General features: G+C 47.1%; 1 protein-coding gene across 1 annotated transcript; it reads left to right on the top strand.

Moving 5' to 3' along the window:
• Window positions 1-482: 482 nt before the first annotated feature.
• On the top strand, window positions 483-13020 carry gas2l3 (growth arrest specific 2 like 3). The gene is made up of 8 exons (XM_022749374.1): window positions 483-524; window positions 6263-6449; window positions 7529-7647; window positions 8239-8380; window positions 9449-9512; window positions 9605-9746; window positions 10700-10804; window positions 11446-13020. Exons 1-8 carry the CDS (start codon window positions 501-503, stop codon window positions 12814-12816), a joined length of 2154 nt encoding a protein of 717 aa, XP_022605095.1. The 5' UTR covers window positions 483-500; the 3' UTR covers window positions 12817-13020.
• The last annotated feature ends 337 nt before the right edge of the window (window positions 13021-13357 follow it).

Genomic DNA, 13357 nt, shown 5'->3' with positions numbered 1-13357 from the left:
CCCCGTCCCCTCCCAGCAACGAAGTGTCGGCCATCCCCAAAATCCAAAATAACAAACGTATCGTGTTACAGATTTTGTCACAGCGCCTCAGTGAGACGGGGTTTTCTCTGTCATCTGGTCTGGAAAGTCCTGGCTCTCTCTCTCTCTCTCTCTCTCTCTCTCTCCCTCTCTCCCTCTCTCTCTCTCNCAGCTGTTGTTTGCCAAGAAATGGTTAAAGCTTGTTTTCCCCCTCTACTTCAAATCTTTATGCTAAGCTAAGCTAAAAGCCTTCCAAAAGACTCAGGCACGAGATTGAGTTTCCCACAACGTCGAACTATCTAAAACCTGCCCCGAGTAGCCGTTTGCATAATCAGATACCGTGTACATCTTGATATGAGGTTTTCAGAAACACGGCTGGACTTCCTGATTCATCCTCTGTCTGAACACGAGCACATGATCTCACCCCCGTCTCTCTGTCTCATCTCTCCTCAGAATGAAGAAGTGAATCTGTCATCGCTGTCATGGCCGTCCAGACTGGCATCCAGGTAAGCTCCTCGCCGTCTAGACAGGATGAGGATGAGGATGAGGTGCACTTCGGTTGGTCAGAGAGGAAATGTATTCCTTCAGGTTGGAGATATCGTTGTGTCAGCGTTTGGTTTGCAGATATTGTTGAGTGGCGATCCTGATCCAGCCTCCATCAATGACTTTGATTGATTATTGATTAGTTTGCAAATTGGACAGCTGTTTGTCCGCATGTAAGATTTTAAGCTTGTGCAGCAGATGTCTTTTACAAAGTTGGTCTGAACCTGACTGGAGTCCTCATTATAGCGCCCTCTGTAGGCCACTCACCGCTACTCTTAGTGTCCATGCAGCGAACTGAGGAAGAAGTTCCTCACATTAAACAAAGAGCTGCAGACATCTGTCATCTCTCAGCAGCTGTGACGAGCCCACCTGTGTTACAGCACGCCGTCTTGTTGTTGTTCTGCGTGTCTGACGTTCCTGCTGCTCGGACCCCGAGGACTTCCTCCGCGCATTTTTGAAGGGGAGTGGGTGGAATGTGCAGCACTCCCCCCCCCCCCCCCCCCCCCCCGTCCCCTCCCAGCAACGAAGTGTCGGCCATCCCCAAAATCCAAAATAACAAACGTATCGTGTTACAGATTTTGTCACAGCGCCTCAGTGAGACGGGGTTTTCTCTGTCATCTGGTCTGGAAAGTCCTGGCTCTCTCTCTCTCTCTCCCTCTCTCCCTCTCTCTCTCTTCTCTCCGTCCGCCCGTCTTGGACCGCGGATATGCAAAATATGTATCTCAGGGCTGTGCACATAACATGTGGCAGGAAACCTGTCAGACTGACGGCGATGGTGTTGACGAGGCTGTGAAGAGTCTCCATGGAGCTGTTGATGGACTGTGGTTTGGATGCTGTCGCTGCAGATGCATCAGATTAAATCTAAAGATTGTGTTAATGAGAAGGTTTGACTGTATTTAGATTGCTTTATATGAGGCAGTGTCTCTACTTAATGCAGCTTTGTCTAAAACATGGGTAAGAGTAGTTTATTTTAATTTTAATTTATGTTTTAAGTCATTTTCTAATTAGCAGCTCTGTAAACACGTCTCACATTTGCTCATGACGATGTGGACATGTTCCATTAATTCATGTTTATTTTTAGAACATACATGAATGATGTTGCGTGTTATCAAAGCCCCCCCCCCTGTGAGGATATTGATCCACATCAGACTGTAGTGATGCTGCAGAGACTGTGACACTGCAGCTCCGTCCAAAGCTCAGCTCAGAGCTTCACTGCCCATGTAGAGCACAGTCACATTGATAACTGGTCGCACTCTGACTGCTCTGTTCAGCCGTGTTGAAAATGTATGCACTCATGGAAGTATAAGTAGCATATGTGCACATCTATTAAAGGTCCCATACTGTATAAACGTATATGTCCATGTGTTGTTTAAAACAGGTCTAGGTTCTATATTAACCTTGTCGGAACAAATTTCAGAAGTTTTTTTTTTGTGATATCCACGGAGAGTTTAAATATAGAAAGCAAAAAAAAAAAAGCGGAGTTATAAGGGTTGCACAGATACAAGTTTTTAAAAAAGATTTTATTTGTACTGAAGAGAAGAAGAACTGTGTAGTTAACATGAGCAGAGATGGCCGTCATGGCTAAACAGACATAAAAGAGCACATCCTACAAAACCTCAGTAGAAGAACCGCAGGAAGACATTACTAATCACACAGATCTGGATTTTGACGTACATCAGTGCACTCCTCATTACACCAAAGCTATGCTGTTTTCTCAGCGTTAAAAACATCTAGCTCTTTTAGTATTTGAAAAGAGCCTGGCCAAACTATACAGCTGTGTTTAGTTAGGATCCTAAAGGGTCAAAGGTCAGCAGCCAGACCATGGGAAGGTTTAAAATCTGTGATGGCCAAAGTCATTTCAAAGATGGGAAACATTAATTTACTTATAGTTTGAGTTGTAGCTGAAAGTTCGTTCATGTGTCAGTCATTGACATGTATTGTGAAAATTAGGCTTTGTAATAATGTCATGAGAAAAGCTCATATAATAAGAGTCTTAATGTAAGCAGTGAACATCATAGTCATGAGGAAAAGATGTTGATTTCAAGGAAAAAATCTAAATGATTGATATGCATGATCATTTCTGGTATATATATATATTGTTCCGTCCCACATTTCCCTTTGACCTTCCTGCTATTGACTATTGTTTCAGGGCCTATAAGTGGCTTGGGTTAAGAACATCGGATAAACTCCTAAAGCGTAAACGGTAACTCACAGGCTCAAAGTGCTTTAACATCTCAGTAGGTTGCATTCCTCTGCTGGATTACCAATCCACATTCCCGCAGCCAATAAGGACAGAGGTGGTGTAAGAAAAGACAGATTAACTGAGGAGGGCCCCTATACTGAGTCCAGTGCAGATTTCAGTTTACAACATTAGTTTGATTTAAGACCCGAATGTTCGCAGTGAACCTGTATTCAGTCAGGTGACGGTGTGTGGGTTGGATTATCCTCTCTGTTCAGTCGTCTTGTCTAATCGGTACACTTTCCTTTACGTAACCTGAAAACGCTACACTGCGATGCCTTATTTTCTAATTAGCGGGATGTCGAGAAACACACACATATGTTGTTGTGAAGCGTCAGAGCGCTGCAGGGTGCCCGCCCTTCTGAACCGTGTTATGTAACACACACATACATATGTGTGTGTGTGTGTGTGTGTGTGTGTGTGGTCGGCTCATCTCTTTTGATGTGAGGCAACCTTTTCACTTGACAACATCAGGTGTTTGTGTGTGTGTTTGTTCATCAGTCTCACATGTGATTGGCTCGAGTGTGAGACTGAAAAAACCTTCCCAAAGCGATGACGTCCATTTTGACGTCTATTCTAAACACTTTGTCTCTAATCCTGACTCTGAACTGAACATAGGTTGTTAACGCCCGCTGGTCTCACCCAACAATGACTTTATTAAGTCATGAAAATATGTCAAAGTTGCCTGAAGTTGAATTTTTAAGGGGCATTCCACTAATTTCACACGTGAAACGAAGTTTACTTATCGCAAGGACTAGTTAAGTACTGCTGGTTGTGAAGGGAGCTTTACAAAAGTGAAAAAAGCCCTAATGATGACGTTTAATGCCATCTAATGATAGATGCTGAGAAATGCACACACACTGTATTCAGAAAACTGAGCCTAAAACCAACCATCAGGACTTCTGTAACTTTGTGATGTCACAACAAAGCAGTCACCGCTCTGTCACGTCCCAAGCCCCGCCCATCTGGTCCCACCATCCAACCTTGCAGGATTTGGTTTCTCAGAGTGTTTACCTGAAATCTGCTATATTTTTATTCAATCACTCAGAAAACAGTCAGCCAATCAGAAGAGAGGCTCAGAGCCCCCTCTCTTCTTATGGATCAACACTTCAAATAAAACACAGGAGAAGAGGAAGATATGGACCTCTTTACACTCTTTATATCACACCAGCCAAGTGCACACACACAGTTAAAGTATTCTAACCACTGTTAATGGGTCAGCTCACACCATCAGCAGAAATGCATTACTGCGTAACGGCCCGTCTCTTGACCCTGCCAGGAGTTTGCATGCAGAACTAACACGACGAACTGGAGGCCTCAACAAGACTCGGCCTTGTTTCACCCACGTAACCCCTTAACCGTGGTGTCCTGTTATTGCTCGATGACATGTGATAGACACAAAGATTAAAGGCTGCGTCTTCGCCGGATGTTCACAAACTAGACGGGGGAGGAGGGTCATGCAGGAGTGAGTTATGTAATGTCTGGACAAGTTGTCAAAGAGCACATCTGCCGCTTTTTTTCTAGGTTGCCCCCTCTCCTTGTGTGTGTGTGTGTGTGTGTGTGTGTGTGTGTGTGTGTGTGTGTGTGTGTGTGTGAACAATTAAAAAATTCAAAATAAAACAACATGGCCATTTTGTGAATGAGTTATTTACATTTTTTTGAGGAATAGAAGCTTTATTTAGCCAACAGCTTTGGTTCCTTTAAATTCAGATTAAAATGTCTGACATAAGTAGATTGGTCCATTATTCTCTTTTTTTTATTTTATTTTATTTTTTTTTTAGGCTAAACCAAAGACTTGACTTGAACTGTGATCATAAAAGACTGAGGTATGAGAGAGAGGGGGGAGTGGGAGAGAGTGTAGGACAGTGGAGATGGATATGATGGGACATCATTGTTGAGAGCCAGGATCAGACGCTCCCTCCAGGCACTGAGCCGCGGACTGACTGTAACACCCATTTAATCAGTCAAGTGCAACAGTGTCCAACTGACTCTGTTTTCTTTGGATATGAAGCTAAAGAAAACGCAACAGTGGCTGTGGGTGGTAAATAAATGAGATAAAAACCACAGTCGATACCTGGCAGAGTCGGGGGTGTGCAGCGTGTGCTGTAGTGAAGTGTGGTATGACGGCATCCCCGGCGCTTCCTCTCTGCATGGACGGGTCACACAACTTCCTGTCATGTTCCCACAGTGCTACGCTGAAGGGTAAATAGAGTATGATAATGCTGCAGTGCTGGCTTGCAGAGAGCGGGCTGTGGAGAAACTGCTAAACCTGTATTCAGGGGTAGAAGCAGTCCATCGGTTTGCGCTTCCAAGAAACATTATGTAGGTGTGTGTTTTCACAGATGTGCTGTGGACGTGTCCAGCTTTATCTCGCAACGCCTCACTGAAGTGATAAGATTTTATTTTTTTTACTTGTTGGAATAACAAAAGCAAATGAAAGCCCTCAAACAGGAAGAATTTAACACTTGATATCACTCTGAATGAGAGTCCCACAATCAAACAATACTGTAATAATCAGCGCTGGAAATGTGGCTAAAACCTCTAATAAGACAATAAAAGCAGGTGCCGGGATTATATAAGTTTTAAAGGAATAGTTCAGCATTTTGGGAAATTAGCTTTAGCTCACATATGCACACCTCTGCTACCAGGATTTGTGGTCACCCAGACTACATTTCCAACATGATATTTTAAAGCTTTAAGGCTGATATAGACGGTGACAAATTTAAAGGAAAAACCTGAGAAACGGGTGGAGCAGGATGTGATGGACAACGCTCTCCACCACCTTCATCAAAACACCAAATCTTTAGGAAGAATGGTTCATCCCTGTAGTAGAGTCCAGAGACTTGTGACACGTGGTGGCCCAGCACCATCATCACTCGTCTGTATGACCAGAGCTATTAGCCGGTTATTTTAGCTTCACAAAAAGACTGAAAACAGGAGCTAACAGCTGCTCGGGCTCTGTCCAAAAGTAACAGTAACATTAACTCTGTTTGTCTGCACGCACTGTTACTGATATGTACCTGACTGTTTCTGGGCCCAGTGACTTTCTAGCCAGGCTAGCTAGCATATAGCCATGAGCATGGTATCAATCTTCTCCTCTCTCTCTCTCTCTCTCTCTCTCTCTCTCTCTGACAAGACAGCTAATGATGACTTATTCCTTTAAAGATTGCCGTGTTAAAACCATGATTTAATGAGGGAGCAGATCTCAGATCAGATTAGGCAGATGTCTCAATAAGTGGGCAGCCACAGCAGTCTGCCCGGCTTTCTGTGTGTGTTTCTAATCCTCGGTCATACACGGAGATGATGTAGACCGTATTAATTGTATTATCCTCAGAGTTCTTGGCTGTTTGCTGCTTCTCTCTCTGGAACTCGTCCTTGTTTCTGTTTTGTTTATTAATGAATCTGTTTCTGTGTTCAGCTCTTTCACTTGGATGGGAATCTGACATTTATTTACCCCCCCAGGTGTGGTTTGGCGAGAAGTTTGACGCCCCCTTGCTGAGCCCCAGGAGCCCTCGCAGCCCGTTAGCACAGCGCCACGGCCCCGGCCTCGCAGACGTCTTCCAGTATGACCAGTGGCTGGCAGTGCGACACGAGGCCACCCTGGTGCCCATGCAGGAGGATCTGGCCATCTGGCTCACAGGCATGCTGGGTAAGTACCAGCGGAGATCGATTTGTCTTATTTTGGGTCTTTTTCGTTGTCCCCTCTGACAGCTGCAGGCTCACATGGTTTAACTTTAATGACACTTTCTCAGGTACATTGAACATCACTCTTGTTTGGCTGTGAAGAACTAGGCCGAGGCAGGAAGAATGGACATGTACAGCAGAGTTACATGTGTCCAAATCTGCGCACATGTAAATAAATCAACACTGCACAGTTGCATGTAACAGTTTCCCCCTCGAGGCGAGGAAAATACCAAAGCACAATTGACACGGGTCTGCCATGTAATTGGATTTGGATTCTGCTATTTCCAACTGGTCCTTAGTGAAGCGCGTAAACAGGAGTGGAACCAAATCCCTCATTTCGACCGTCTCTGCCTTTTTATACTGACGGCTATTGTCCCTACGACACAATGGAGCAGTGAGGAAACTGAAGCTGACTGGAAACTGACTCTATTGTTGATTTCTAAAACCGTTTTTTAGAGACGGACGTTCAGTTTCCCTCATGAGGAATGTGGACAGGTACTGAACACTCTTCGTGAGTTATTGGCACCGTGACCATGATGACCTGCATCCCACATTTTTCAACTTTTTAACAGTTTGAGTGATGTGGCCGTCAGTCCAGAAACAGGTGGCGTGCAGCGGATAAAGTTTCAGGCCTCTGGGCTCGTCCGTTGTCATGTGGAAAATAAAGTTTTGTGGAGTAATCTTAGTCACTTAGTGTTATGGCCGTTGTGGAATTTGTTCCCAGCGTGAATTAAGTCAGACTCAGTGGCCTTTTGTTGAGTTTCCTAGGGCGGTGATTTACAATAAGGGGTCGTGGGAGCGCCACAAGTCCTGGAGGAGTTTGTAGAGGAGACTTTTTGTTAAGTCCTGCAACAAAAGACAAAGTAGAATAATAAAAACAGCCTATAAAGAGAATTATCTGTGCTTTAATTGTATTTATTTTATACTTGAGATGTGGTTTTAATCTAGGAAAAGTCAAATGAAGCAGCACAAATCCCAGCTCTTATAAAGTGCATTTGCAGATGATGGAGTTGGAAGCTAAAACTCTTTATTCTCTGTGTCCAGGGGTGGAGGTGAGAGCAGAGTTTTTCATGGAGGAGCTGAATAACGGCGTGAAGCTCTGCCAGCTTATTGGTGTGTTGCAGACCAAGATCGCCGAGAGCTGCCCCTCCGCACTCGGCAAGGTGAGTCAGACGGCACAGATGAAAACAGCTCGGACACTTGGCTCTCATGCTGGCACACGGGGGTGGGGGAGCTCTGCAGGTCACAGTGGACAGATTTCTGCCGAATCTCTGATGCACTTTGTTACACATGGCTGGGTTGGGTACTCAGCGTGACCAGGCTCTGTTTATTGGCATAACCTACAGGATATCTGGGTATTGTAGTGAAGTATTATCACACCATGTGCATCTACTTTAATTTCCTGTTGTTCTGAGCTGATGTTCCTCTGCCAGGATTAAATACGAGGTTCACATCTGTAATGGAGGATGCCTGCGCAGAAGAGGAATGATAGGAAACATGTTGCTAAGACTGTTTAGAGAGGAATGTGTTTGCAGAACTCACTCACATTTCCAGAACAAATCTCAGCTAACCAGCTAGCTAACACAGTGCATGGAGACATGGCAGCTAGTGACAGTGATAACCTGCAGCATAAATGACTTTCCTGCCTGCTGCACAAGTTAATGATAATAAATCTCCTTAATTCACTATGTGCTGTGTGTAATAAAAAAAAAAAAAGTAACTGAGGTTTGTGATGAGTTCATTTCTCCCGACAGCTGTTCCCAACTAAGAAGGTTGCGTGTAAGCGCGACGCCTCCCCGGGTTCCTTCTTCGCCCGCGACAACACGGCCAACTTCCTGTCCTGGTGTCGGCTCATCGGCGTGGAGGAGACCTACCTGTTTGAGTCCGAGGGTCTCGGTAAGCAAGACAATCTACATTTACACATCAGTCTTTCAAATGGCCTTTTTTCCTCTGCTGTTACTCTACAGCAGCTCAAACTGCAGCCGTCTGAAGTGTGAACCTCTGTCTCACTAAATCTGACCTTTTTTAATAACCGGATAAAAATTCCCAGAAATTGAGGCAGCAACTGCTACAAAGTTGAAGGACTCAAAGCTTCAAGGTCTGTTTTTTTTCCAGTCGAGCAGAAACGTTATCAAAGAACGTCGCCTCAGTCAAACCTCAAATATTTTCTTTCAGGAAAAAGTATGGAAACGGCATCATGATGAGTTTTCCTGCAGGTGCTTGGCCACTGTCACAACACTGAATCCCTGAGACGTGCACCTACTGGAAACAGTCCTCTCAAGCTTTTATGACTTTACTGAGCCTGAAAAATTACACTGGGGGGCAAAAAGAGGTCAAACAAACCATGACAACTGCAGTCCTGTGCAAAACCAAGCTCATGTATCTGCAGGTCTGTACAAAACACTGACCCATGAGCTGCAGCTCCACAACGTAGAGCTTCATATTGATGATGATAACGAGGAGGGGGGGGTGGTCAGACCAGACCTCGGCTGTGAGCTCTAATAACAGCCGAATCTGTGGTTTAAGCCTCACATCTTAATGGTTTAATAGGATTTGTTGTGGAGAGCAATCACCCTGAGTACTCTGCATGGGGGATCACTTCATTACAACTAATGACTCTCCAGAAAAACAGATCGGGGCGATTTGGAAAGAAAATCCCACGTCTGCTGCTGATCCCGAGCCTGGGAACAGCATGAACAGACACACACACACACACACACACACACACACACACACTCACTCTCCTATTCTTTAATATATATATATGTTCATCTCTCCACGCCAAACCTCTGTCATGTTCTGCATGAGTCACCCAACATCCCCACAGGCAGTAATTAACTTTATCTCATGTGCTCATCGCAATGTCACGTTTTCAAATGTAGCACGTGGGTTAGTTTTGTAGCACTGTAAAGAGCAGGCGCGGCAGATGGTTTTTATCTAATAACGATCTGTTTTCTGCCTCAGTGCTGCACAAGGAGCCTCGGCAGGTTTGTCTGTGTCTGCTGGAGATCGGCCGCATCGTCTCCAAGTAAGTCTTCACAGCACAGAAGTGGGTTTTTAATACTGTTTTAAACGCCGTCATTTGCCAAAACGCGCTCATGTCAACGCGGTGTGTCTCAGGTACGGCGTGGAGCCTCCCGTGCTGGTGAAGCTGGAGAAGGAGATCGAGCTGGAGGAGACGCTGCTGATGACGGAGGAGCCGCCTCCGGCCGTCAAGACCTTCAGCGTGTGCTGCCAGCACGGCGGCCTCTACCAGCCCGGAGTGAGTTCTGACTGACTGGCGTGAACATGTGAACAGGAAATGAGCTCCACAGAGTTTTTTTTTTTTTTTTTTTTACCTCCATTTAAACTGACAGAACATGAAACCTTCCACCTGGAGGCAGGAAGTGCGGCACAAAAATGGTCAGGTTACTGCCCCCAGACACCTGTCGTATTGATGAGCTGTCTAACCTCAGTGTAGATGATGATGCCACACACACACACACACACACACACACACACAGTTGATAAATTCATATGCAGTCTCGTGTACTGATGTAAAGGCTGCAGCTGGTCACGTTCGCATCACATAGGTGATGCATGTGTGACCCACTTGAAGCCGAGCCAAGATGGCGGCAGGCAGCGGTTCTTGCCGCTTCACTTGGCGCCCCCGCGGGGTACTTGATCACAGCTGACCACGTGACGCGCTGCCAGTGCACGGCGACTCGCTGTCACACGTGACCTCCGGGATACAGATACGCGTCGTCATACCGGCCATAAGTGCAGAACTTTGTGTTCGCATATCGGTGTAAATGCACCGTCTCTTCTCTCTACACCGGCACTGATGGACGCTGTGATTCGTGGCGAGGGCGGCGATGTTGTTCCCTCGTCCAGTTCACTGGGTAAAAGGAGCCTCTCACTCTGTGGGGAGTTTTATTCCCGGAGGAGACGGCAGGGCTAAAAATAACTGCTCATTCAAGTGGAAGGCAGTTTGGATTCATTCACAAATGTATTTGCCTTCATACACTGAAGCAGCAAATAAGCAGCTTATAGCAAATGCTGTCAATATCCGTTGTTTTCCAGCCGTCTGAAGTGACACTGAATCAGTATTATTATTATTATTGGTCATTATTATTACTGTAAAATGCTTGTGTGCTAAATAGACAGTCATTATTGCTGCCAGAGAGTTGAGGACATGGATATGGTGGACTCATGCTTCTCTATTGTCCTCTGTAGGAGCACGGCATGGACGACCCGCCCTGCAACTGCTCCAACAGAGTCTCCATTGAGTACCTGTCTGAGGGACGCTACAGGCTGGGAGACAAGACCATCTTTATTCGGGTGAGAGATCTGAACACACACACACACACACACACACACACACACACACACACACACACAGAAACACTTTCCACTAACATCTATTGCAAAGAGTCAGAAATCAGAGACCTCAGATAAAGAAAGATGGTAATAAAAAGTGGTTGAAGCTTGGGAATGAGTAAATGGATGGAACGGCCTTGAGCAGCAGGGAGGTACAGTGGAACAAAGTCAGCTATTCTGTGGTTTACTCTGACCTTTGACCTCGCTGCTGACAGTGCCCAGCTGAAGAGGAATTTCCCTGTGGGTGTCAGAAGAAACACAAATCCCAGTATTTGGTAACTGCAAGAGAAACTGCACTGAGCCGCCTTTTATTCAAACTCGAGGGACAATATCTGTGACGCAAGCGCTGGGTAGTAGGATACACACTGACAACACAGGCTGCTGCCAGTGTGTGTGTGTGTGTGTGTGATAGAGAGAGAACTGGTTGTGATTGGACACATGTAAGCTTGTTACCCAATAGCGGCGGATTGCGTTAGGTGATTACATCTTAATTACTGCACGGTCCAGCGTCTAATCCTCAGGACAGACTCATTTAAAGCTCTGAGGAGAATATTTTGGGAATTTAAAGGAATATGTCTCAAATGATTCTTTTCCCTCCTCAGATGCTGCATGGTAAACACGTGATGGTGCGTGTGGGCGGGGGCTGGGACACGCTGCGTGGTTTCCTGATGAAATACGACCCTCTGCGGGTGCTGCAGTTCACCACTCTGGAGCAGAAGATCCTGGCCTTTCAGAAAGGCCCCCCCGGCCTGGGAGGTCACCATGGCAACGCAGCTCCACCTCCTCCTCCTGACATGGACCCCCTGGCCGCTGTCAACAACCTCATCTCCTCCTCATCCTCTTCCTCCTCCTCCACGTCGTCGTCCTCCTCCCTCTCTGGCTCAGCCTGTAAGCAGACGGCCGTGGCGGCCGCAGGTCAGATGGTCCGGTCCCACGCCGCCTCCCCTGCCTGCACGCCCACGCTGCCCAGGAAAGGTGCTGCCGCAGCACCCAAGAAGAACCTACAGATGACACCCTCCTCCCCCAGGAAGCCCACCCAGCTGCCCCTGCCCGTCACAACCAAAGGTTCCTCCTCTTTGCCCTCCACACCTGTGGGAAGCTCCTCCAAACTGTCTCCCAGCCCGGGGGGGCAGGGAGCGCAGGTCCACCACAGAGCTCTGACGCCATCAGCAGCTCCATCAGATCCAAACCCCGCCTCCAAACTGAAGCTCAGGCCGTCACCACGCGGAGCCGCCTCTCAGCCCAGAAGCCCCGTCTGCCCCGAGCCGTCCTCCAAATGCCCCAAACCCTCCAGCCCCTGCACCTCTCCCACCGCTACTGTGCCTCGCCCCGTCACTGCACCAGTACGGGCACCCACCCCTAAAGATGCGCGGCCCCCATCGGGCGCCAGCCAGCGCTCCCGCCTTGCACAGCGCCGCCCCGGCTCCCCAGCCTCGCGCCTCCGTCTAGAGGCAGCCAGGCGAGCGCGGACAGCCACACGGGCTGCAGCGCCCCCAACGCCACAGTCCAGACCCCCCACCCCCAGCTCCCGGACAGCCTCCCCAGCGCTGCCAAAACCTGCCTGCTCCCTGCCAAAAGGCAAAGAGGCCACAGCCAAAGCCAAGGGCCCGGCCCCAACCAAGGCCGCCGCCCCTCCACGAGGTACCGCTGCTGTCCCCGGGCGGGTCCCAGGGGGCAACGCGGGCCCCTCTCCTGCCAGCAAAGCCAATCAGAAAGCACCAGCCACAGTTCAGACGGCGGGGCGGAAACAAGCAGCCACGACCACGACCACGACCACGACCAACCCCAGCAACGGGAAGTCAAGTCTAAAACCTGAACCAGCTCCAGGACCAGCCCTGGCCCCTCAGAGATCCAGCCCCAACGTCAAAGCTGTTAAAACCCAGTCCGCCGTCGGCAAGAAGCCCCCACAATGCAAGAGCAAGAGTGAGGACGCTTATTTTGAGATGAACAGTAGGAGGAGGCAGAAGACGTAACTGGGCGGAGTGGGAGCGGCAGACCGGTGACACGGCTTCTCATCACAAACCAGCACTTCACACCAGAGCTCAGACTCTTCAAACCAATAAATGTCGTCACTAATTAATCCTCATGAAAAAGCTTCCACAAAACTTATTTTTGTTTGTTGATTTTTGTGTATTATTTAATAGTTTTTTATTTTAAATCCAAAAGGGTCAAAGATGTCAAGTTCTGTTTGTTTTGTCTGTGATGAATTAACAGTTTTGTTGTTGGGTTTTTTTTTTTTTTTTGGTTTTTTTGAGAGTTTAGCTCCATGTACCCGAATAACACTAAAACTTGCACAATGTTTACATTTCCACCTTCGTTAACATGTACAGCCGTTACTTTTAAAGAACAAATCATGTTGAGACGTTGACCTCAGAGCTCTTCTAGCTCAGAGCGAGGTCACAGGACAGAGCCATGACTTAGTCAAATGCACTTAGTCCAACATTTTCGAGGAAAAAGATGCGTTTTTATTCGCATCGAGTGTTACCAAACTTTAAACAACTGGAACACAAATCA

The sequence above is a fragment of the Seriola dumerili genome, unplaced genomic scaffold (genome assembly GCF_002260705.1).
Source record: "Seriola dumerili isolate Sdu_G_001 unplaced genomic scaffold, Sdu_1.0 BDQW01000138.1, whole genome shotgun sequence".
NCBI lineage: Eukaryota > Metazoa > Chordata > Actinopteri > Carangiformes > Carangidae > Seriola > Seriola dumerili.
The sequence above is the reverse complement of the archived record's forward strand: the minus strand, read 5'-3'. Positions and strand labels throughout refer to the sequence as shown.